At 45.9% G+C, this 26,075-nt stretch overlaps 1 protein-coding gene across 1 annotated transcript; it reads left to right on the top strand.

Annotated features, from left to right (window-relative positions):
- The first annotated feature begins 23,962 nt into the window (after positions 1-23,962).
- MAGEF1 (MAGE family member F1) lies at positions 23,963-25,681 on the top strand. Its single transcript, XM_040480979.1, has one exon. The coding sequence runs from the start codon at positions 24,230-24,232 to the stop codon at positions 25,181-25,183; it is 954 nt and encodes a 317-aa protein (XP_040336913.1). The 5' UTR covers positions 23,963-24,229; the 3' UTR covers positions 25,184-25,681.
- The last annotated feature ends 394 nt before the right edge of the window (positions 25,682-26,075 follow it).

Below are 26,075 nucleotides of genomic sequence, written 5' to 3'. Positions count from 1 at the left end.
GGAATGGCCAAGTTCAGCTGAGAGCCTCAAGCAGGAAGGGACACATTCCTGTGCTTCCTCTTAGAACCGGTACCTTTAGCTTCTAGGACCTAGGGGAAAAAAACATAAACAAAATAGAATGCATTCGACCAGGGCTTTGAGCTGTTGCAAATGACTCCGTAGTGAAATGGGACGGAGCCCACCCTTTGAAAGGTTCCCCAGGCCTCTGCCACCCGGAGGAAGATGTGTCCTTCCTGCTCCAAAGGGAATGAAGAACTCCAGCCAAAAGCCAAAGCCATCCTCCACAGCCAGGCAGACAGGTGGCTCTCAGGCTGACCTTTGCCAGGCCCGGTAAGCAACATAGTTTCATTGTTCCACCCGGCTGCAGAGCTGGTTGGTGGAGTTGGCTTAGAGAAGGATATTTTGTATTTGGCTTTTGGAATGACTAATGAATGAGCTGTCTCCACTGCGGGAGAATTATGCCACTTAAGCAAAACCCAGCCCGGCTGGTCGGCTCAGAGATAGCTAATAGGAAATGCCTGTCAGAACACTGACGCTTCAAAGCCAAATATATTCTCACTGTGTTCTCTGTTTGCTAAGTTTACTTTATGCAAAATATAACTCAGCTGAAAATATGTCGATGGCAGAAAGCTTGCTCCTTCCCTCGGTAAGAAATTGTGACGACAAAGAGGAGAGCGGCTCCTTGTTAACCCTACTGGTCCTGTCAGGCTGAAGAATAGTCAGACTGTTGGCGTGGCCAAAGAGCACATACCTCCACTCGACAGAAAGTCTGCACCAGTAATGGGCCCATAGCAACGAGAGTCCTCAAAATAGAGGCAAGTGTCCTCCCACGAGGCTTCCAGACAATGAGAACAGAGGGAGTGTGGGCAACCTGAGCACAAACCGCCATTTTGTCAAGCTGCAAGGGCCAAAAAGGACCCAGAGGGCACATTTGAATTTTTGCCCTTAGGTGGTCTTACCCGCCAATGCCCACTCCCCAGAGGTGAGGTACAAAGTCCTCCAACCAAGAAGCAACCGAGGAAAATCAACAAACTCCAGAACCCCAAACTGGGTGGCAGTGCTTTGGGAACAGAGTTGATGCTGGAGCAACCAATCTGTGGGAAGAGGATGGGATGGGGAGTCAAGGCGTTTCTACCTCTTTTCCCTATGTGACCTTGCAGGACGCACTTCCTTTCTTCTGGCCTTGGCTTCACCATCTATACATGGAGAGACTGGACCAGCTCAGCAATTCCTAGGGTCACACTGACTTCACACTGTTTATGGTACAGGATAGAAGAGAGGCAGGAGGGGTGCCTGGGTGGCTGGCTCAGTTGGTTAAGCATTCAACTTCAGCTCAGGTCATGATCTCATGATTCGTGGGTTCGAGCCCCGCGTCGGACTCTGTGCTGAGAGCCCAGAGCCTGGAGCCTGCTTCCGATTCTGTGTCCCCCTGTCTCTCTGACCCTCCCCCTCTCACACTCTGTCTCTTTCCGTCTCTCAAAAATGAATAAATATTAAGACAAACAAACACACAAAAAGACGAGAGGCAGGAGTGAGGTAACAGGATCCACTTCTGCATGCTCCAACCCTCTCCCTCTCTCAAGGATTGCCATGGGTTGCCATGAGGAATCGGGTAAAAAGACAGGATCATCCTTATAGTTAGAGATAGCTAGGATTTCTCAACACCTGAAGTGGGAAAGATTCTTTGAAGCCACGACCAGAGACATTAGTATACGGAGAGGCCTTGCTGAGGAGGAGCAAAGACATAGGGGCTCCTACAGCCTCTGACCTGGAAACACCCTACTCCTAGAGGGCCACAGCCACCAAGCCACTCGGTGGCAGCTCGGTTACCCTTCCCAAACATCCTCCCCAGATAAGAGGTCTGGCCCTGCCTCGTGCAAGGCGTTGTATTTACTCCTTTGGGATCAAAGTGAGAACGGAGCCTAAGGAAATTTGGGCTTCCCAGAAGGACCTGGAGAATGCGTAGCATGGAGCACCTATAGCGTGCCAGGCAGTGGGGATGCAGATAGGAGTCAGACACAGCTTTGCTTTCAAACAGCTCGGTTTCGGGGCAAGACGGGTCCCCATTTGGGGAAACAAAGAATGCTGTGGGGTCAGTCACATGACTCAGACATCAAGCACATTAGAGGCTCAGAGAGGCAAAGCCCTTGGGCAAGCTGCTGAAAGTCTCTCTGCCTTGGTCCTCATCTGTAAAATGGGGACAATGGTGACCTACCTTAGAGGACCAGAGGCAATATAAATGCCTACCCTACCACCTGCCACATTTTAATCGCTCGATAAAAAGGAGTTACTATTTTTATTGCCATGGCCTAGAGGTGAGCTTCTCAACAGAATGGGTTCCAGGTGAGCAGGGACTCATCCATCCCTGTAGCCGCTGGAACCAAGCCTGAGGTGTCTGGACCTCCCAGCTAGCTTTTCCTGGGCTGCCAGCCATTCCTCCATGTACCCCAATTTGCCACACAAACAGTGTCCTTTTCTTTGTGTGCAAAGAACCCTGGAAAGCCCTGCCTCGTATCCTCAGAGAAAGCTCCAGAGCATATGAGGCCTTTGGTGAGGTGGGGAGAGGGAAGGGGGGTCTACTGTAGTGGAATCCAGTAGAACAGCCAAAAACCTGGCACAAAGGGTACGTGGCAGTGAGTCTGGGAGCAAGAGGCAGCTGGGAGGTCTCAGTGCCCCACACAATGTCTTGCATATGGGCTGCCGGCACAAATTATTAGTTGAGTGATTGATTCTGCTCTAAGTGGAGCAGAGTCCAAGTTGGAAGATGTTGAGAAAAAAAGGCTGGATAATGTCCCATCAAGGGCGGCAGGAGAAGTGACTGGGCAGGGGTCAGGAGGCAGGACCCAGGCCTGTGGGGACATGCTGAGGCTTTGGGGCATGTGCTCCTTGGGGACAGACGGAGACAGGGGGCAGGAGTCAATGCACACAGACTCAGGCAGGCATCAAATGGCAGACAGGGCAGAATCAGCATTGAGCAGGTCAGCAGGGAGCTGAGACCCAGCAAGGAGCGTAAGCCAACGCCAAGAAAGCCCTGAGCCAGGCTCGGCCAAGAATAGGGACTGACCTGAGAATTTGGGGGTCCCAGGGCCACAGGGAAAGGTTGTCACTGGTGGATAGAAGCAGGGAAGCTATATGATGCCCGGGAAGCCAAGCAGAAGAGTTTGGACTTACTCGAGTCACCTTAGAAAGCCATGAAGTGCACAAGCAGGTTATCGTAGCCCTTCAAGCTTGTGGGGAGATGGTGGGTGGTGAGAATCACACAGGGACCTCCACACACACAGGTGAGGGCAGAGTTTGGGCTATGGAGGAGGCTAGGCCAAAGCGACTGACATGACTTCCAGGTTGGCCAGCAGCACCAAGCACCGTGCCCAGAGGGGCAAGCGGATGTAGCTCACTTGGAGTTGAGCTGGAAGGATGGTCCATCAGGCAGGTGGGGTAGACAGCAGGAGTCCAGAGGCTGAAAGGCAGGGGCAAGCTGGTTTGGGGGGCAGCTGGACCTCAGTGAGGAGAGGAAAGCAGTGTCAGCCAGCTCGTGCAAGAACAGTGAAGCACATGCGCTCTGGGCTCAGACAACCCTGCTTTGCATCCCGGCTCCCTCACCTGAGTGGACATATGATCAGAGGCAGTATCCACATCTCTCAGGGTCCTTGTCTGCCCTTCACAGGCGTGAAGATCAAACAAGGTCATTTGTGGGGCTTCTGGCACATGTAGATGCTCACAAACTTGTACCTGTTCTAACTATGATTATTAGCCCCTGAGGTTGTCAGCTTCCCAGGAAATGAAGAGGGATTTAGAGTTTTGATGGGTAGAATGAGACATCAGCCGAGCCCCTGGGAGGAAGGGCAGCGAAGGGAAAATCACAAAGCCTCCAATCTCGGATGAACCCTGTTCAGATCCTCCCTCCCCCCAACCATCTGTGAATCCTGTAGCAAGTGACGTAATCTCTTCAAGCCTCAGTTTCCTCAGGTGTAACACGGATGTACTAATATCTGTCTTTTGAAGTTTTTATGACAATTAAATGTGATAATGTATGTGAAGCGCCTGACCCAGTGGGTGCTTAATAAATGGCTACCCTATCGAAGAGGCTGATGTGTGAGGGAGGGAAGGAAGGATGGACCCGGGGGCATATTGGGGCCCAGGACTCACCCCCTGCACCCTGGGGCTTGGATCTGTCACAGCAGAAAGGATTTTTTTCCTTGCAGATGCAGAAGCATCCAGAACTAGAGGGGAGCTCCACAGGAATGGACCCTGCCAATGCACTCTGATGCTCTGACAGGATTCCACCTGCCTGGACAGGATTGGCTCAGGAACCTGGGAAGCCATGTCTGACGGCGGAGGGTAGCGGTGGCTCCAGCTGGGAAGGACCCAGAAAAGAGAGAATAAGGGAGGGACTGGTAGAGGAAAGAGGTATTTTCTATTAGCATTCTGGGTCTTCAGTTCCCTTCTCTGTAAGATGAGAATAATAGTACCCGCTCCGCAGGGTCTGTGGTGACTCTTAAAGTAGGTGACTGACACACAGAAATCCTGGCTGTCAGTAAATGTTCAATAAATGGGGCTGTTGTTAATAAGAACATTAATAACAAGGTGAATCTGGGAAATACTTTGCAGGAATAAATGACAAGACTTGGTGTCAGGGCGTGGGAAATAGCTTAGCTCACACGTGAACAAGTGTAATGTGATCGAGCATCTTCAGGGGTCAGAATTGGAATTCCCTGCTGGGAAAGAAGGCTTGGACTGGAGTGGGATGGGGCGTCCAGTCCCAGCAAAGGAGAATGCTGAAGTCACCTCAAGCCGGGATATACGGTGCGGTTTAGGAAAAAAGCACTTGAGTTCAGTCTCTGGGTTAAATGTTTCCACCTTTACTTTCTCCTAGATTCCCTCAGACAGCAGTTGGAAGGAATCCCCCAGGACCCCAGAGCCAGAGCCAGCATTGGACCCCAGGTAGCCCTTGGTCCCACACTCTGGGAGAAAGATCCTGGACCCAAAGAGTAGAACACAGCAAAACGGCTGCTCAGTGAACATCTTCCCTTTCCCTATATTGAACAAAAACCTCAGGAGACACCTTACCTTTTCCCCCTTTTAAGTGGCAGCCCCATTGTAAGCAAGGGGCTGACAGGACAGGATCCCAGATAGGAACAAAGGAAACCCTCCCACCAGCTCTCTTGCCAGGAATGAGCTGGAATTCTTGGAGAAGTCTCTGAGCCAAAATTCTCAGGGAGAAGACCCAGAAGACTGCCCATCAGGTGAGAAAACGTAGGCAAAATGTAATGTGCAAAAATCACGAACCAGAAAATCATCCAGCGAGCCCGCATCCAGCTATGTCTTAATGAGGCAAACTCCAAAGAAGTTTTTCCTTTAATCTGGCATTTGAAACGAAATGCTGCTAAGAAGCCCCCACCTCACTCGCCCCACCCTTATATGTTGCCATGACTACCCAAGTTCTTAGAACATGAAAGAACTACCTCAGCATTTCCCTCCAAAACAAAAGAAAATTATTCCAGGTTTCTGGGCAGAGAACTCCAAGGAACGGGACCTGTTACTGGATAGCAGGTTCTTCAGAGTTGCCAGTGATGAAATATGAGCCTCCGGGGACAGGGCCTTCAGAAAAGCTGGGGAAGGAAACGGGATGACGGGACCCCAGCGTTCGCCCCTGCTTGCAAAGCTGTACTCTGCCGTCATTGCTGGCTCCCTCCCCTCAGCTGGGCCTCATTTGCCCCTGCAATGAAGCGCATTAAAAGAAAACACATCCTCTCTCCAGATGGGAAGGGCAGGAGTTTGGAGGGGAGCAGGTCCTGGCTCAGTAGACCCCAGGGTTGCAGCAAAAAGTGCTCTCTACGCCAGTTTGTTCCTGGAACAGGTGAAGTGAGGCCAACCTGTGGCATGATGAGGAAGCCCTTGCAAATCCCCCATGAAAGCCCGAGGTCCTGCTAGTAAGGGCCAATCGAAGCCTTCCCTTGGATCCAGAAAGCCAAGCCAAGGAGGAGACAGCTGGAAAGCCACAGTGCCCCCTCCCATGCCTGAGCTTCAGGTGAAAACCCAGGGCATTGTCCTGACACCTCCCTCTTTCTCAACCACGACATCCGATTCTTCATCACATTTTGAGTCTACTTCCTAAAAGTTTTTAAAATCCATCCACTTCTTTTTCTCCCCAGTGCCCCTGACTTGGTTCAGGCCTCACCGTCTCTAGTCCAAAGAGATGCCTTCAAATCATCTGCCCACCAGAGTCAGAGTGGCCATTTAAAAACCCAATTGTAATCACATCACCTCCCGCCCAAACTCTTCAGGGATCCCCTTGCCTTTGGGTTAAATTTCCAAACTCCTCAGAAGGGCACGGAAGGCCATTCATGATGGCCCCCTTACTCCCTGCCCTAGCTTTAAAGAATCTATTTTCCCAACTGGCGGTCTGCCCCTCTCTGGGACTTCACAAACAGTTCTCCACTTGCCGATGCCTTCCCTAACTCAGGACGCCCCGTGTCTTCTGTTTGCTTCTCAGATGCACTCTCTGCCCTGCTCGGTGCCCCCAGAGACTACCCTGCAGGATCACATCAACAAACCCCAGTGCCCTCTGGCTTCTGGTTGGGTTTGGCCAATAGGGAGCACCAGCAGAGATTCAAGGATAGAAAAGAGTGAGGATAGGGCATTTAATGCCTCCCTGTAAGGTCGTATTAGGCTGGCTGGTCCCAGATGGAAGGTCACTCCTTCTTCCAAGGTGGCCTATACTACACTGCGTCTTCCCAGAGTACAGTAGGCCCCCTCCCCACTTCTTCTGGACTAAAGGTGGTGATAACTCTGCTGCTGCTCCCCCTGGGTTCCTGTGCTACCTGTGACGTTCCCCATCCCCTACCTACACCCTTGCAAATAACCCCTTTGTACACAAACCTTTCTCAAATTATCCGAACTAAGTGTGTTGGGATCCTAATATGGTCATCCTTTGTCTTTGCTAAATCATAACCTTTCCTCAAGACTAAGCACAGTCAACACCTCCTCCAGGAAGGCTTCCCTCTTCTCCCCAGTCTGGGTCAGACCTGGGTTCCTAGAGCCTCTGTATAGTCCTTTGTCACAACTCGGTCCACACTTTATTGCAAAAGTCAGTCCTCTGTCCTAAATCTGAGCCTCTGAAGGGTGAGGACCATGTGTTGTTTGTTCATTCCTGCACCCCAGTAGCTGGCACAAAGCAAGAGCTCAGAAAATATTTGCTGAATGAAGAAATAAAGAAGCACAGAATGAGACCCTGCCAAAGATCCATAAGAAACACAGAGCAGGGGCGCCTGGGTGGCTCAGTCGGTTAAGCAACCGACTTGCTCAGGTCAAGATCTCACGGTCCCTGAGTTTGAGCCCTGCATCAGGCTCCATGCTGACAGTGTAGAGCCTGCTTGGGATTCTCTCTCTCCCTCTCCCTCTGCCCCTCCCCCACTTGTGTGCACGTTCCTTCTCTCTCTCTCAAATAAACAAACTTTAAAAAAAAATGAAAAGAAACAGCATCCCTTTGTGTGTTGCCCATGCTGTAGGAGCTGGCATCCCTGAGCCAGAGTCAGATCACAGACCAAAGGGCCCAAAGAAAGGCTGTTATTTAAAAACAGGGCCTGGAGCCCATGTCAATGACTATGGGGAAAGAGTGAGAAAGTTGCGCTGGTTCCTATTTCAACAGCTGTGTTTCCTGGGCCAGGGGGGTGGGGGAGAGTGACCAGCCTTCCTCAGCCCTGGGGAGACAGTGGAAGTGTCCACCCTTGAGCTGTCTGTCCTTGAGTGCCAACCCCTGGATAACTCATATCAACTTACTGAAATAAGTTATTAAAAGTCCAGGGGCTGTTCCGAAGGACCCCGCATCACTCTCCCCAAAATACCACCAAATCACTCACTCATTCATTCCCTCAACAAAGTTCATTAGCGGTCTGCTCTATGCAAAACACTTCCCTTTAATTTAGTCTGTAGAGATTCTACCAAAAAGGGAAAAGACATTTTTTTCTTCCAGTCTGTGTCCCAAGCCCTGTAAGAGGCTTGGCAGGGTCAGAGGATGGACTTCCAGCTAGAAAGGCCTCGGTCACCTGGACAAATCAAGGCGAACGGGGCAGACATAGTGGGTGGAAGGCAGAATAGTGAACTGGAATAGTGAGAGGGCTCTAGAATATGTGTAACCTTGGACAAGTTACCTCACGTCTCTGTGCCTCAGTTTCCTCCCGTGCAACATGGTGGTCATAACACGAACAAACTCATAGAACTGTTGTGAAAATTAGCTAAAATACGGGCGCCTGGGTGGCGCAGTCGGTTGGGCGTCCGACTTCAGCCAGGTCACGATCTCGCTCCGTGAGTTCGAGCCCCGCATCAGGCTCTGGGCTGATGGCTCAGAGCCTAGAGCCTGTTTCCAATTCTGTGTCTCCCTCTCTCTCTGCCCCTCCCCCGTTCACGCTCTGTGTCTCTCTGTCCCAAAAATAAATAAACGTTGAAAAAAAAATTTTTTTTTAAAAAAAGAAAATTAGATAAAACAAAATACCCTCCAGGAGGCTGCCTAGAGCAGGGGGGCCCAATCCTAGCTGACCTGATGCTCCCTTTTATGGCAAATGTTTTATAGCAAATAAGACCATCTTTACTATGCTGAAATGAAATTTAGAGATAATATAACCCACCTACACACATAATTTTTAAAAGAATAAATGTACTGCTATAACTATGGGATAAAGAATGAAAAGGAAATAATTCAGAATAAGATAATATGCATTTTAATCTGTAAATGTTTGAGTATAACTACACTAGAAGATATAAGACGATTATACCCACTTATAATGAGTAAGTTTGAACTTAAGAGAAGTAAAAAACATTGACTGGAACATTATGGGTACTTCTTTGTAATTGATGTTCTGAAACAAAACTAAATAAGTGCTATATATTCATGCAGATATGTATGAATACAGATATGTTATTTTGACAACTCAAATACCATGAGCACTTTGCTACTGGTATTGTGGTTTCCTGACCTGGTGAACAGCTCCTGGGCAGCATAAAACACAGCATTCTCTGGATTTATATGATGTTAGCATTTATGAAAAAATTCAGTGTATATTAAAACTACAAAAAGTACTTTGTGTTTACATACAAAATGGAATGACATTCTAAGCTCAGACCAACGTAGAGATTTTCGACCTATATGAATATCCGGTGGAGCATTCAAAAGTCATGTGAAGGGCAGGACAATCTTCATTGTACAAAACTGCCCCACCTAAGGCAAGAAGTCTGCTTCCCTCTGCCTTCCCCAAGACGTGCACGGTCAGCAAATGTTAACAAACATAAACACACCACACATGTATAAAGTGCCTCTAGGCGGCAGCACTGACTCCACTGAGGATCACTGGGCCAGAGTTTATGGGGTTATCCAAATGATAAGGACCAAAGAATGATAGCCACACAACTTCCAGGAACACAAACGAGACAGACAGCATTAGGTAGCCTATCAGCACATCACACTCTGACCCCAGTGTTTTGTTGTATCCCGCTACATTTGCGTTTCGTTGGGGTGGTAGGCTAACGCCATTCCCCAATGGGGGGTGAGGTCTCTCTTGAGTGTGAAGAAGAAATCAACGCCAAAATAGACAGAGCTCTGTCACCCATAAATACCAGGTAGACTGGTAGACTACCCGATAGAGAAAAAGTCTCAGCAAACTGCTAAGACACTTGTATTTTTCTCCCCCTATACAACTATTGGAATCTCTTTGAAAAGTGTATCATCAGCACTCTATAAATAACCATTGGCGTGCTCACCTATGTCTCTATCGTGAATCAACACCACAGAGTATTTCACAATGCTGTGACATTATGCCTCTCGACTGAATGTATCTTAAGAAAGAAAAAAACAACAACAACATTGTCTTTGGTGGCTATAAACCACCCTCCTAGCAGTCAAGGCAGTTAGGTGAGTTGGTGTGTGCCCACTCCATTCCTTCCCGCGTGCAGCCTTGATGATCAGTAAAACCTTACTTAAATCCAAGTTCCCATTTCCCACAAAAAGAGGCAATCATGTCAATTCTCCCAGGAAGAGGCAGCTCCTCAGACAGGAAACTAAATTCAGACAGTGGCACCCGGCAGAAGGGGAACTCTCATCTCCTTCTTGGCTTCATTCTTTTAGTGGATCCCTCTGAACATTCAAGAGGGCAGCTGCCCCACAACCAGGGCTGCTGTGATGGTATTGACCACACAGGGGCATCCCTATCACCCTATCACTAGGAGAAGGCAGGCCCTGAGCCCTCATGATCAAGTCCTGTCTTGTAAATGAGATTATATGAAGTCATGTTACTCTTTCTGTTTCTCTTTTGTTATCCCCAACTTGTAATAAAGGCTGGTCTGAAGGATCCAGTCTATGGATCCTATGTGTGTGTATATGTGTATTGGAGGGTGGGGACACTGACTAGTGTCCATGATGAGTGAGAAACCCCAGGGGAAAAGTCCAGTCACCTCTCTCCACAGAGATTCTCCCTTCATGGCTAAGCTTGGAAGAGTTGGTTTTAATTCATTAGGAAAGGTGGTGACTCTTCCCCTCGGGCCTGGTGGAAGCAGGCGAGAGATCTAGAAGGGGACTCAAGCCCATAGGCTAAGCCCACAGTCAGGTTATCAAAACTGGAGAATGAGATGAAGACTGATCTTGTAGCAAAAAGACATGATGTTAGGATGTCCTGTGGGCTGTATTGAGCACACTTGTATCTATTTCACCAGGTAGCAAAGTAGGTCCACCAATAGTTGGTGGGGGTGAGTCTGCCTTTGGGAGAAAGTGGATTCATCCATGGATAGAATGGGTCCACTGAGGGATGCCTGGGTGGTTTAGCCGGTTGAGCGTCTGACTCTTGATTTCGGCTCAGGTCATGATCCCAGGGTGTTGGGATCAAGCCCTGAATTGGGCTCTGCACTGTGCATGAAGCCTGCTGAAGATTCTCTCTCTTCCCCTCTGCCATGCTCCCTGCTCACTCTTTCTCTCTCTCTCTAAAAAAAAGAAAGAAAGAAGAAAGAAAGAAAGAAAGAAAGAAAGAAAGAAAGAAAGAAAGAGAAAAGAAAGAACAGAAAAGAGAACAGATCCACTGAAGCTGGGAACCAAGCAGGCTTGACATGTATCACCTACATGTGTTTTGGACTGAGAAGGGCTCAAGAGGAAAAGAGAACACATAAGCAAATAAACAAAATAGAAATAAATCTACAGGTATTTTCTCAAAGTTTGTTTCTCATCACCTCCACTCTCCTCAGGAGTCAAAACCAGTGTGGTCCCAGGAAACCCCTCGAAGCAGGAGGCATGAGGGAAGGGACTGGGATAGCTCTATTTTTTTTTTTTTTTTTTGAATAAAAATTGCCAACACCATTTCCAAACGTCCCAGAGGAAGGTGACTTTCAGGGCTACAGAGACCTGAGAATTAGAGCTGCTCTACTCAGCCAGCAAGAGCCTCTGGAACATCCCTGACATCTCCACCATCTAGCCTTCTGCTCTATAGTGACCGCCAACCCCCAACTTTATGCACATTTTGGGGACGAGCCAGAATGGAAGACCACTGAGTGTGAATACAGATCTCACAAAGCCAGTGCACTCAGCCAATGGTTCTCAGTCCTGCTCACAAGTTAGAATCACCTGCAGAGTTTTTTTTTTTTTTTTTTTTAAACACACCCAAGCCCGGGCCCCACCACCAGAGATGCTGATTTAATTGGTCTGGGGTAGAACCCAGGCGTGGATATGCTTTAAAAACTCTCCAGGTGATTCTAATGTGCAAGCAGACTTGTGAACCACTACATTATACAACAGGAGAGGCCCTCAGGCCCTCACTCAGATCCCAGTTACTCTTAATTTATATACACTTCTAATAATCCAGTTGTCTGGTTTCCTAGCTGGTATAAGATTAAAAGCAGCATATTTAGAAGGGGAGAGAAAGGCTGTTAATGAAAAAACACTAAAAGCAGCAAGACATAACAAATGAGAGTCTGATCACAAGTGTAAAGATAGAAAACCTATAAAAAGCACACACAGCACTTAACCCCTCCCCTCTCCAGCATATCCTATTTACAGTAAGGGCTGCAGGAGATCATGAGACAGTTGCAGCGTGAAGGGCAAATGATGTATGTTGACCGTGATACGTAAGGCATACGTCAACTGTTGCTACAAACGTTACTTCATCTAATTCTCATCACAGCCCTGTAAGATAAGTGTTATTACCCCATTTTACAGATGAAGAAACCAAGACTCAAGGAGGAGTATGAGCTTGCTCAAAGTTGCACAAGCATGGAGATGTGATGATGGGATTTGAATGTCAAATGTTGGTTAGTTTGACTCAAAAGCCCACATATGTTGGTAAGTGCCATATCTGCCTGTTTAGTATGATAACTGATATTTCCAATGATGACCCAAAATCTAGAGCTGTACTACCCTCAGTATCCAGCTGTTCAAGATGTTCATTTTAGGAATAGTTACACACACATACACACACACACACACACACACACACACACACACACATATGCCTTTTAACAGTGATGAAAGGACAGGGTATCCATTTGGGAAATAAATAAATAAAGAATACAAGTTATTTCCCAGCTCACACCATTTATCAAAATTAATACCAGATGGGTAAAGATGGAAATGAAACCATAAAGGTACTAGAAGAAAATAATAAGTGAATATTTTATAATCTTAGGATGGGGAAGAACTTTCTAAATATGTCAACAAAAGCAGAAACCATAGAGGAAAAGATTGATAGATTTGACTACATAAAAAATTAAAAACTTCTGTACATCAAAAACCGCCATAAATTGAAAAAATATTCAACCTCACTAGCATTCAAAGAAAGCAAATTAAAACAGCAATGAGAGCCCCTTTTTTCCCTTTTTTGCTGATCAGATTGGCAATGATTAAAAAGAATGATAATGCTGAGAGTTGGCATGGGTGAGGGGAAATCAACACTTGTACATCGTTGGAGGGAGTGTAAATTGGTACAATCTTTCTAGAAGGCATTTTGGCAACATGTATGAAAAAAGTCTAAGAAGGCACATACCTTTTGGCCAGTAGTTCCATGTATAAAATTTATCCAAGGGAAAGGATTGATCCACTAAACACAAATGCACAAATTAAAACATTATTTTTTTAAATTACTAGAGAAACAATAGAACCCCTTTATAATCTTAGAGTAGTGAAGACCTTTTTAATTGATTAAAAATCCAGAAATCATGAAATAAAATACTGATTAATATAGCAATATAAAAATCTTAAAACTCCTGTATGATAAAAGCACCATAGTTAAAAAAAAAAAAAAGTAAATGACTAACTGGAGGGAAAAAAATCACAACTCGTTCCACAAAGGGTCAATCACTATAGTACATACTTTATTTCGTAAATCAAGGAGAGACCAACAACCCAACAGAAAAAATAATGTCTCCAGGAAAAGAAAAAAAAAAAAAACAGATGGCTTTTAAGCACATGAAAGAACATTCAACTTCATTAATAATAAGAAGAGTGCAAATTATAGTTGCAATGATATACCCATTTTTCATGTAGCAGATCTGTTCATATCCAAAATACACTTGATTGGAGGAAGTTGTAGGAAAATAGGCCTTCTCGTACAATGTTGGTAGGAATACAAAATGGTATACCCCTATGTAGGCCAATTTGGCATTTTCTATTAATATTATTAATATATTTACCCCTTGACTCATCAATCTCACTTTGAGAATTTTTCCTGCAAATATATTAGCACACATACAGAAATTACATTTGCATGTATTATAGTATTCTTCGTGATACTGAAATTTTGGGGATAGCCAAAATGCCCAATTATACGAAATTGCTTAGATATTATAGTCCATCTATACCATGATATACCAGGAAACTCTCTACGTACTGATAAGGAAAAGTCTATGTTACACACTATTAAGTTCTGTTTTAAGTAAGGAGTGTGTAACTTCTGTTATAAGAAAGGGCATGGCATACATAATTACATTTGCTTGTATTTTCAAAAGGGAACATTGTAACTATTAAAAGCAATGACCTATGGGAGGGGAAATCAGAAAAACAGATGAAATAGGGGATGGGGATTAAGGAGTGCACTTGTCGTGATGAACACCGGGTGATGTATGGAATTGTTGAATCACTATATTGTACACCTGAAACTAATAAAACCCTGTGTGTTTTTTTTAAAAAAAAAAAAGAAAGAAAGAAAGAAAACCAGGTGAAGTAGGACATGCATGGAAGCAAGAATTCTCAGTGTTGTTTTTATGTTGTTTTTTTTTTTTTTTTAGTTTATTATTTATTTTGAAAGAGAATGGGGGAGGGTCAGAGAGAGAGAGAGAGAGAGAGAATTTCTGCTGACAGCACAGAGCCCCACTCAGGGCTCTAGCTCATGAACTGTGAGATCATGACCTGAGCCAAAACTGGATGCTTAATCAACTGAGCCACCAGGCACCCTATATTACTTTGATTTTTGAACTATGTGAAGGTATTGTCTATTTCATTTTCTTATTTATAAAAGGGTTTTTTTTTGTTGTTGTTAAGTAATGTCTATGCCCAAGGTGGGCCTCGAACTCAGCACCCTGAGATCAAGAGTCACATGCTTCTACTGACTGAGCTAGCCAGGTGCCCTAAATATGGTCTATTTTTAAAATAAAATTAATTTAATTTATGATGGTTCAAATTCATTTGTGTTGACATGAAAGATTTTCTAAATGGATTTAGTGCATGAAGTAGGTTACAGAAATATATATACAAGAATCTCAATTTTGTTTTTAAAATAATCATTATCTATATGGTCATATTCTTATATATATATATATATATAGGGAAACAGGAAAATCTAGAAAGATAGATTATAAGATATTAGCAGTGGTTACCTTCAGTTGGGGGATTTAGGATTATTTAGTTTTAATTTTTTTCTTTTTATCTACATTTTTAAATTTTTGTACAACTACCATGTTTTATTTCCATAATCACAAAATAAAAGGAAAAAGACTTGCCTTAGACAAGCCTCAAGGAAAAATAATAACCCAGGAAAAATTTGTAAAATGCCAAAAATTTTAATATCCTTAATATTTAAAGAATTCTCTCAAAAATATAATAAAAAAGAATACTTCAGAAAAATTCAAATAAAAAACAAAAGAACAAATAAACACACATATATATATATAATTATACAATGTATTATTGGAAAGCAATAAAATAATATTGAACACTGTTAAGTGGCAAGGATAATCATTATATGTTAAGAAGGAAAAGCAGGCTGGCAAATAGTGTTATTTTAATAAAAATATATTTATACCAGACTTACAGACTTTACTGGGTGCATATATTTGGGTACACATATAAATATATGCATAGAATAAAATCTGTAAGGACAGGCTCTGAAAGATAAATAGGTATGATGTCTGAATGGTAGGAATATAGGTGCTTACTTTTTTTCATCTCAACTTCCATTTTTCTGCAATGAAATGGTTATTTGTATAATACAAAATAAAAGTAAATACAATGTGTGTTTTTTTATGTTTATTTTTGAGAGAGAGAGAGAGAAAGAGGGAGGAGCAGAGGGGGAGGGAGGAGCAGAGACAGGGAGACAGGGATCTGAAGCAGGCTCCACACCATCAGCACAGAGCCCCATGCAGGGCTCGAACTCACAAACGGTGAGATCACGATCTGAGTCAAAGTCAGACGCTTAATCGCTTAACCGACTGAGCCACCCAGGCGCCCCAGTAAATACTATTTGTAATATTGCCTTGTGAAAGATCTAGCCACAAGTAAGTTCATCGCATTGTATTTAGTAAAGAAAAACTGAAAACAACCTAAGTATGTAACAATAGGCTTTAAAGGCAACAGGGAGTCTGTGGACTCCACAAATAATTGTTATAGAAAAATATTTATTAGTGTGAAAGATGCACAGTTTGTAAAGAAGTATGTATTATATGTACATATAGCAGTATATGCTATAACTCCATTAAAAAATGTGTATGCTTAGAAAAATTGGGAGAGGATACACACCAAGGTATTTGTTAACTGTGGTTACCCCTGGGTAGTGGAATTATAAGTGTTTTTTGTTTTACTCTTTTGGATGTTCAGGGGTTTTTCAATGCTCTACAATAACCCCTTCTAAAATGAGAAAAAAAATAGAGCACCAAGAAATGTTTGCATGCTTTAAAAGAAGAATTCTTTAAGAGACAAATTCTAGGGACGCCTGGGTGGCTCAGTCGGTTAAGTGTCAGACTTCCGCTCAGGTCATAATCTCATGGTTTGTGGGTTCGAGCCCCGCGTCAGGCTCTGTGCTGACAGCTTGGAGCCTGGAGCCTGGAGCCTGTTTCAGATTCTGTGTCCCATTCTGTCTCTGCCCCTCCCCCACTTGTGCTCTGTCTCTCTCTGTCTCTGAAAAATAAATTTAAAAAATAATAAAGAAAGAAAGAGACAAATTCTAAACTATCTAAAAAATGTCACCCGTCCAAAAGGAGAGACTGGCTAACTAAGGTGTGGGCTACCTCTAGCTACTGATGATAGGGAGAAGTAAAGCTTGGCCTTGGTCCTAAACCGAGAGGCCATATTCTCTCCATCCTCCCTTTGAGTCTCTCTGGACCACTGGGTGTTGGCCACCACATTGGCACAAAGGCCCTGCCCACCGGTAGAGGAGGCAGGACCTACCTGCCCCCACCCCTACCAGAAAATCATTGGTCCAACCACTTGCCTTCCAGCAGTTAAGCAGTAAACCTGCTGGGCTAGAAGGTGATTGGCAGGCGGTGTGCCAGTGAAGTGACCAGGGCCTGAAGGTCCTCTGTGCAGAATCATTCCTGGCCCAGGCCCTCCTTTGGCTGCTTCTGCTACCACCTCCCTGGCCATCGTAGAGTAATCACTGAGACCCTCAAGAGGAAAGAGCGGCTTGTGGGGAGGTGTGTTGTAGGGGGTGGGCATTCCCCTCAGACGGTCCCCTCCAGAAGGGTCAATGCAAAGAGGTGGGCTCTGAGGCCCAGGTAGCCCCTGAGGCCCTTCATGCCTTCTCAGAGTTTATTACAACATTCTCTTCACTGGACTCCTGCCCTCAGTCACTGCCCTGTCCCATCCATCTTCCAAGCCCCTGTCGCCCTTCTTAAAATACAGCTAATCATTTTCTTGCTGGGATCAAAACATTTCATCCAAAGGCAGTACTTCTCAAACTCCCCTCCCCGCCCCGCTCCCTGCGCCCCCCCCCCCCCCAAGTCCACCAAGAGCAGACAAAAGAAATGCCTTCAGGTCCCCCAGGGGACCACGTCGCCTGAAGTTCCTGCCAGCACACCCAAGCGCTCTTTGAAGGCTTCTGTTTTCTCTTAAAAATTCATGAGAGGGGCGCCTGGGTGGCGCAGTCGGTTGAGCGTCCGACTTCAGCCAGGTCACGATCTCGCGGTCCGGGAGTTCGAGCCCCGCGTCGGGCTCTGGGCGGATGGCTCAGAGCCTGGAGCCTGTTTCCGATTCTGTGTCTCCCTCTCTCTCTGCCCCTCCCCCGTTCATGCTCTGTCTCTCTCTGTCCCAAAAATAAATACATGTTGAAAAAAAAAATTTAAAAAAAAAAATTCATGAGAATTTTACATTCTATTCCATGATATATCTGAATTTCTCTTATTATGAAGATGTTTAAATTTATTCACCTCAAGGAAAACTGATGCTCCTGAAAGAAATACTGTGTGTACCTGGAGGCTCAAGTATCCTCCCTGGAGAAGTACCTACAACCTAAAATCCAAACTCCCGACGGGCGAGGCTCTTTACAGTTTGGCCCTCACAAACCTCTCGGCCTCCTTCCCACTGCTCCTCCGCACAACCCCCAGTCACTGGGCCACCTGGACTGCTGTCATTTCCTGGTATGCCAGGTCCCCCCCGCCCCCCGCCTCTGTGTTCCTGCTCAGACTCCTCCTTCTGGAGTGCACCCCACTCTACCTGCTGACAACCCACTCTCCTCAAAGGCCTCAAGGGGAATCAAACACCACCTTCCCCATGAAACTCCTCCGAGGGCTCTTGACAGACGCAGCATGAGAGATCGCATGACGCCGCCCGTGAGAACAGCCTGGGTTTTGGAATCACAAGACCGGGGTTCAAATCTTGCCTCCAGCTCTCGACACCAGGCAAACTGCCTGATCTCCTCTTAGACCCCGTTTGTACAATGGGGGATAATCACGCTTCTCTCGCAGGGCCGTTACAGGGATTGAAGCGCATTCAAACAACAACGTAGTGCCCAGCACATGCTCCCTTCCCCTCCCGCCAACTCCTATAGCATGTTACTTACACTACTCATGTGAAGACCGTAAGTTTACACATTCTTTTTTTTTTATAATGGCTTCTTTCCCCTAAACAGATCAGTGGCTCCCTATGACCCAAAGAAGCTTCTTGTATTACCCCCACGATCTCACGGCTTGAAAGATTTTGGTTATTAAATCAAACACATTTATGGAATAGCAGCCTGCTTTTCGAAGTTCTCTATCCTATTAAGCTTTTTTGAAGACTGAGAGCGGTCCCAGCCTTTCCTCTCCTGCCTAACTTTAGGGACTGGGACTTGGGAGCCACCCATGGAGACCATAAACACCTTGAGACCACAGCTCCGTCTTCACACTTCTCACGGCACCTTGCTCAGAGCCTCGCACTTAGAACACACCTAGTAACTGCTTGTGGCATAAACAAGAAGTTTCACACAGATGACAGGGGGGAAAAGCCCTCTCGAAATTAGCCAGTTGGTGAGCAGAAAGGGGTCATTGTTATGGGAGGCAGAGCTGGAGGCAAGCCCTTCTCCCCCCACCCACCCACAGCAGCACCCCCAATTATACCAGCTGGCCTCCAACTTCAGCGTGTGAGCCGATTAAAAAGCGCCCTCTCTTCAGTGTCTGGAAACTCCTGCAAGGAAAGTTTGCTGCCCAAAGTTGGCTTTTGACTAGAGTCTTAATAAGAGGCCTCAGCAGGCTACAGCTAGAGAGACAATGTCACTTAGAGGAGCAGCTTGAAGCGGCAGTTAGGAGAAGAATTATTTTAATGAATACATTTCCTTTCAATTGTATGGGAATATCAAGATCCCATTAGAATAGGGAAGCAATTAGAACTAATAAAGATGAATGCACAGTGCTCCGTGCGTGCGGAATAACAAGCAGCCAACAAAGGGACTCCGGAGAGCCTGCTCTAATCCAAATGAACTGGCGGCCAGCGGAGGGGAAACGGCTCCGTTCAGCTGCTCAAAGCCCGTGGGTCCCGCGCATTCTGATCACGGCCAGCAAATGGCGCGAGTTGGACCTCGGAGGTGGGGGTTGAGGGCCCCCGCCTTGGTCCTGGCCTGGCCTCTCCGGGATAGAGATGGGCCGTTGGCAGCCCCTTGGCGACGGCCATTCAGACTGGGGCCCTGGCTCGCAGCCAGCCTCACGCCTGCCCCTCGCACTGGGCCTCATTGTGTCCAGGTGGCAAATGCCTTCTCGCCAACTCTCCTTCGAGGTTTAGAGAGGGGGTGGGACAGTGGAGGAGGGAGAAAGGGGCCCTGTGCCCCCCTCTCCTGCATCTCTCCCCTCCCCGGCTGGCCTGGGTCTGCTCCTCCTCTGGGGTGGGTGTTATGTTACAGATACTGGTGGGTCACAGGCAGCCTAACACAGAAGCACTGTTGCTTACACAATTGCTCTTCAAACAGTAACAAACAATTTTCATTACCCAAGTCAGATCGAATCATCCGCCTAGCCATCCTGCCTCAATCCCAGCCGCTCATACAGGACCCATGGCTCTGCCCATTCTGCTGGGACAAAACTGGGCTCCTTTCTCCCCCTGGCCCAGGGACAGAGGACAAAGCTCTTCCTCTGATCCCGTCTTTGAGCCGGATCAGCGGGACGGCTGTCAAAACTGTCAGGAGAAATAGTGAAGACACAAGCACCTGTGCAGACTGGGGCTCACTCAAATCTGGGGTGACATGTTACTCAGCATCTCTGTGAAGAAGGCACTCAAGAGTTTGGAGGACTCTATTGCCAAGTTTAGAAGGAATCCAGAGAGATAACCCTGGCTGTCCACCAAAGCATTCGCTGGCCTTAGAAGGAGTGTCAGGACTTGACATTTCTTTACTTAATCTTTTTTGGCCAGACAGTTTTTTCAACCAGGAATGTGTAAACTCGTTCCAAAATGTCTGCATGAGAGACGAGTCATACTCATTACAGAGATTTTTCTACCACTTCTCTTACAAAGAAAAAAAAAGTCTGTAACATTTAATATTTAATGATAGAGCACTTTAAAAGTATGTTTACATTTATAATCTCACCCTCAAAATAACTCTGTGGACAGGCAAAGCATGGGTTGTCGGGCCTAAAGATGAGGAAACAGTAGCCCAGAGAGGTTAAGTGTCCTGTGCGATGTCACAGAATGAGTGACGAGGGACACCAGAACTCAGATCTTCTGATCTAGTTCAGCGCTTGGTTCTGGGACACACCTTTCCTACACCCACAGAGTGTTAGACATTTCCAGGGTAATTCATCCTGCAATTCTGCTTTTCTAGTGTAACTCCCTTCTCCCTTTCCGCATACTAAACAGTAGCCTAGACTACTCGAGGTTACAAAAGATCATCCCTCACGAAGGTTTCAAGGTAGTAGTCACCAAAGTATTTGTTTTGCTGTCCACCCCCCAACCAAATATGTATACATTTCCTCCCTTGTAATAGCTTAGGTAAGGATTGCTTTAAAAGTCTGCCTGTCCAATATAAGATAGGCACAATCAAAACTGTAAAAATGACTGCCTAGGTCCCTTCCAGTAGAACATTGTAGCATCCAGGGATTGGCAAATGATTAAACAAAGCCATTCACTTTTTATGCCACCCCCCCACCACCTCTTATACCCAAAGGCCTATTCGTTTGGTATTTTAAAAATATTTTTTAAGGGGCGCCTGGGTGGCGCAGTCGGTTAAGCCTCCGACATCAGCCAGGTCACGATCTCGCAGTCCGTGAGTTCGAGCTCCGTGTCAGGCTCTGGGCTGATGGCTCAGAGCCTGGAGCCTGTTTCCGATTCTGTGTCTCCCTCTCTCTCTGCCCCTCCCCCGTTCATGCTCTGTCTCTCTCTGTCCCAAAAATAAATTAAAAACTTTGAAAAAAAAATTAAAAATATTTTTAAAAATAATTTTGGGGTATAATTTATATTTTGTGAGATGCAAAGAAATTAAGGGTACAGTTTGGTAAGTTTGGACAAATACACTCAAATCAAGACAGAGAATATTTCCATCACTCCCAAAAAGTGCCTGCATACCACTTTCTAGCCAACCCCACTCCAGACCTCCACTGTTCCAATTTCTATTGCCATAGATTACGTTAACCTGTCTTGAACATCCAATTAACTGGAATCATATTGCATGTAATCTTTTGTCTCTTTCTTCTTTCACTCAACATAATGTCTGCCAGACTCATCCATGTTGCTTCAGTGGTTCCTCCTTTTTTTGATGGGTAGCATTACATTATTCACTCAGTTTTTAAAACCCAGTCATATTACTGCTAATTTGTCCCTCAAAATTCTTTCCATTCAGTGTAATTCCTGTATGCTCCTTTCCATGCATACATGTCCTGCCTATCTCCTTGGCAATTCTTGAATTGAAAGAAATATGGAAATGGCCTCTTGGATCTCTAGCACTGTCCCTCCAGGTGGGAGTGGTTCTCTCTACCTTCAGGAGAAACAGATAACCAGGCAGTCTAGCATGAGTACATGAAAACAGTCATGAGTACAGTCTTCAGAATAGAGAGATCTAGGTGGTTGTGGCTGGTCCAGCTCTTCACAGACAGTTGGTTAGCACTATTTTTCCATTTGTAAAATGAGGATAATAATATCTTCTTAGTAGGGATTTGTGAGGACTAAATTATATTGTACACAAAATGTTTGGCACAATGGAAACTCATAAGAAACAGCCTCAAGCTTGGCTGTAATAAACATCCTTCTCTTCATTCACACACTTTCCATTTTTATCATATAGTATTAGTGGATATATATTTTCAGAAGTCTTTAAAACGAAGAGCTCATGATTATATCTAGAAAAACCAAACAGATATTTACTTAAAGTAAATGTTATTTCCTATGGAAACAAGTAAAGCCTTCTGTCACTTATTCAGTGACAATTACGTAGTGAATGCTGATTCTGAGGGGTTCTTCAAGGGTTAAAGACATAGCCCTAGCTTTTAGGATGTTTGGTTTTAAAGGGTAACAAGGTAAACACAAAAATAATAATAATACAAAGCAGAGTATGGTCAACAATAATTAACATCGATTAATATGGTGGCTAAGAGCATGGTCTTTAGAGTCATACTCCATGGTTCAAATCTCAGTCATGGGATGTTGGGGGAAGTTACTTAACGTCTTCGTGTGCTACTTCGCTCATAAAATGGGAATGATAATACCATTTCTGTGGCAGGGCTGTCATGACTAGACGAGTTAATACAAGTAAATACTTAGCACAGGATCACACACTAAAATATGCAATAAGTAATAGCTAATAGTTCCACTTATGGAACACACAATATGTGTAGAGCACTGCATTAAATATATGCATCACTTCACATAATCTCCATAATACCGTTACGGCTATTATATCCATTTTACTGGTAAGGTAACTGAGGGGCAGGGTGTTTAGGTAACTTGCCCAAGATTACATAGGTAGTAAGTAGCAAATGCCAGAGGAGAGACAGATCTATAAAATGGGGATGATGATAACAATAGTACTTACCTTAATAAGAATTAAACTAATATTTTAAAACTGGTTAGAATAGAGCCTAGTACATAATAAGGTCTATATAAGTGGATGTTAAATAAATGTAAATTGCTATGGTGATTGAGAGATGGCAGTAAATAACTTCCACACATGGAGATTAAGGAAGGCTTTGGAAAGGTGACATTTAAGCTGAGCCCTGAAATAGAAAGAAGGAAGGAAGGAAGGAACGAACGAACGAACGAAGAAACAAAAGAAGGAAGGAAGGAAAAGTGAGAGAGAGAGAGAGAGGAGAAAGAACTGGGGGTATGTCGGGGCACCTGGGTGGCTCAGTTGGTTGAGTGTGGGACTCTTGATTTCAGCTCAGGTCATGACCTCAAGATTGTGGGGTCAGACTCCATGCTGAGTGTGGAACCCGCCTGGGATTCTCTCTCTCCCTCTCCAGCTCTGCACCACCCCCCCACCCTCCCATGCGTGCTCTTTCTGTTTCTCAAATAAAATTTGAAAAAGGAAAAAACTGGGGATAAAAAGAGAACAAGTAATGGGACTAGCTAAGTTTGAGGAGGTCAAAGAATCTCCCCATTCCTCCAGTCAGTGGCTAATTCTGCCAGCTGTTCTTCATTATATCTCTTATCATTTTTCTTTCATCCCTGTATAATATGCTATCCTCACTCCGTCATTATCCATTTTACAATATTTATGGAGAGCCTCTAGGTGCCGGGCACTGTTCTGGGCACTGGTAATACATCAATGAACAAGACAGGCCAAGTCTCAGTTCCTATTCTGCACTATAATAATACTCCAAACTGGATTCTCAGCTTTCGGTGTCCCTACTCCAATCCATCCTGCAAACTGCCACCGGGCAAACTGCAAAGATATAGATCTGGCCCCAACACTCCCTTGCTTAAACTCCCTGTAGTGTTTGCCATCGTGTTTAGAATAAATTTCAATATCCCTAGTGTCCTCTTCAAAGTTCTTCACTAATTGGCCCCCACAGCCTTATCTCCCAGCCTTCACCTCCCTGCACTATGCACTTGAACCAGTAAAATCGCTGAAAATCCTTGATACACACACTTATAAATAAGCACTTGCTGAAAAGACGTGGTTAGTACTCCATCCCTATTTCAACCTTGTCCATGGAAACATTTCCCATTCTGCGTGCCTTGGACGAAAAAGCCCTAGTTAGCCCCTCCGGCTCTGGAGCCTAAAAGCGCAGAATGCACACTTCCCACCTCCCTTGCACGCAAATCCAAACCCAGAGGGAGCCGGAAGGGGAGGGGCTTCGCGCGGCCCCGCGGCCTCCATCTTGGCTGAGCTGGCCGGAAGTGGCCGGGCGAACGGGCGCGCGAGCGCGCATTGAGCCTGCGCCGGGGCCGCGCCGTAGGTGTTCTGTGCCGCGGCGTTGCGGCGACCGTCCCGAGTCCTCTGCTGTGCCGTCCAGCAGCCCGAAAGCCCCTTCTGACCTTTCTCCTAGTCCTCCTCCCGCCGCCTCAGCCATTGCCCCACCCCTCCGCCGGGGTTTGCGCAGTGGCTTGCACACCCCTCGGCCCGTGTACGCGCTCTGCACCTGCATTCCCGAAAACATGTTGCAGAAACCCGAGAGCGGGGCTCTCCCCATCCCTCAGGCCGAGGGGAAGGATGGCGGCCGTGACGGTGAGACCCAGGCCCTGACCGCCTCTCAGGAGGAGGCCCCGAGTCCCCTCCTGCAGGAGAGCTCCAGGGAGGATCTTGGCGCCGGGAGGGAGGAGGGGGCTGCGGAGCCCGCCCTCACCCCAAAAGGCGCGAGGACCTTGGCAGCCAAAGCTTTGGCCCGGCGCAGGGCCTACCGCCGTCTGGATCGGACGGTGGCCGAGCTGGTGCAGTTTCTGCTGGTGAAGGACAAGAAGAAGAGTCCCATCACTCGCTCCGAGATGGTGAAATACGTTATCGGAGACTTGAAGGATCTGTTCCCTGAGATCATCGCAAGGGCCGCAGAACATCTGCGGTATGTCTTTGGTTTCGAGCTAAAACAGCTTGGCCGCAAGCACCACACTTACATCCTGATCAACAAACTAAAACCTCTGGAGGAGGAGGAGGAGGAGGATCTGGGAGGAGATGACCCCAGATTGGGTCTCTTAATAATGATCTTGGGCCTTATCTACATGAAAGGTAATAGTGCCAGGGAGACACAGGTCTGGGAGATGCTGCGTCGGTTGGGGATGCGTCCGTCAAAGTATCACTTCCTCTTTGGGTACCCGAAGAGGCTTATTCTGGAAGATTTCGTGCAGCAGCGATACCTCAATTACAGGCAGGTGCCTCACACCAGTCCACCGGAATGTGAATTCTCTTGGGGTCCCCGGAGCAACCTGGAAATCAGCAAGATGAAAGTCCTGGGGTTCGTGGCCAAACTCCATAAGAAAGAACCCCACCACTGGCCAGTGCAGTACCGTGAGGCCCTGGCAGACGAAGCCGACAGGGCCAGGGCCAAGGCCAGAGCTGAGGCCAGTATGAGGGCTAGGGCTAGAGCCAATCAAAGGGCTGGTATCCACCCTTGGTGAGGGCCGGTGGATAGGTGGCCAGCAGGGTCCTCCTGGTTATGAAAGCTACTGTCTGAGTCATAAGTAGTATCGTTGGGTGTAGGCCGTTAATTAGAAGTTGAATTTGTGTAACTACGTTTTGTATCTTGCTATGTTTTGTTACATTTTACATACCGTTACACTGATGTTTATAAATGAGATTGTTCTACTTTTTCCTGTAGGATTTTGTTGTAGAGTTTTGCTGGTTTTGTAAAATGGATTGAAAACTTTACATCTTATTGTGTGATCTTGGACAAATTACACAGCATTGTAATGCTGTACGTTAATGATTTGAAGGAACTCAGCAGTATAGCTGATTGGTATCTAGCTTCCCGATGCTTTTTGTCTATATTGTATAAAGAAAAAAGACTAGCATGTACCTCTATTTGCTTAGCTATTCTGGTACCTAGAGAAAAATGAAAATGCAGTAAATTAGAAGTCTATCCTGGTACACTTAATAAATTAAACATTTGTTGAGCATCTGCTTCTGTGTGGTGTTTGGGGCATTTGGGGATAGCATGCTAAACAAGATAAAGGTCCTCCTTTTCAGAACTGGAAAGGAAGTAAATAAACCAGAAGTTACAGTGCAGTTGGTTGAAGGCTACAGAGGGACCCCTAACCCAGCTGGGTGATTGGGCTTGCCTGAAATTACCTGTAGTCAGACTTTAGGGGTACAGGGGAAAGATAGGGCATGTGGAGGGGAGGGAAAGGAGAAGAGGAAGAAGTTGGGAGTGGGAAATGGGACTGCTTAAAAGAACTGAAAGTCACAGATATTCCTCAATAACATGGGAAGAAAACTTGATACGTAGCAGAGCTGAAGAACACCCTACCTTCCACAGTGCTCTTGTTCCAGGGCAACTCGTTACAGTGCGCA

This window comes from Herpailurus yagouaroundi, unplaced genomic scaffold, assembly GCF_014898765.1.
Source record: "Herpailurus yagouaroundi ecotype Mexico unplaced genomic scaffold, PumYag 159, whole genome shotgun sequence".
NCBI classification, from domain to species: Eukaryota; Metazoa; Chordata; class Mammalia; order Carnivora; family Felidae; genus Herpailurus; species Herpailurus yagouaroundi.
The sequence above is the reverse complement of the archived record's forward strand: the minus strand, read 5'-3'. Positions and strand labels throughout refer to the sequence as shown.

Excerpts from the sequence above, each read along its gene's own strand:
- MAGEF1 (XM_040480979.1), top strand. The coding sequence starts at position 24,230 with ATGTTGCAGAAACCCGAGAGCGGGGCTCTCCCCATCCCTCAGGCCGAG.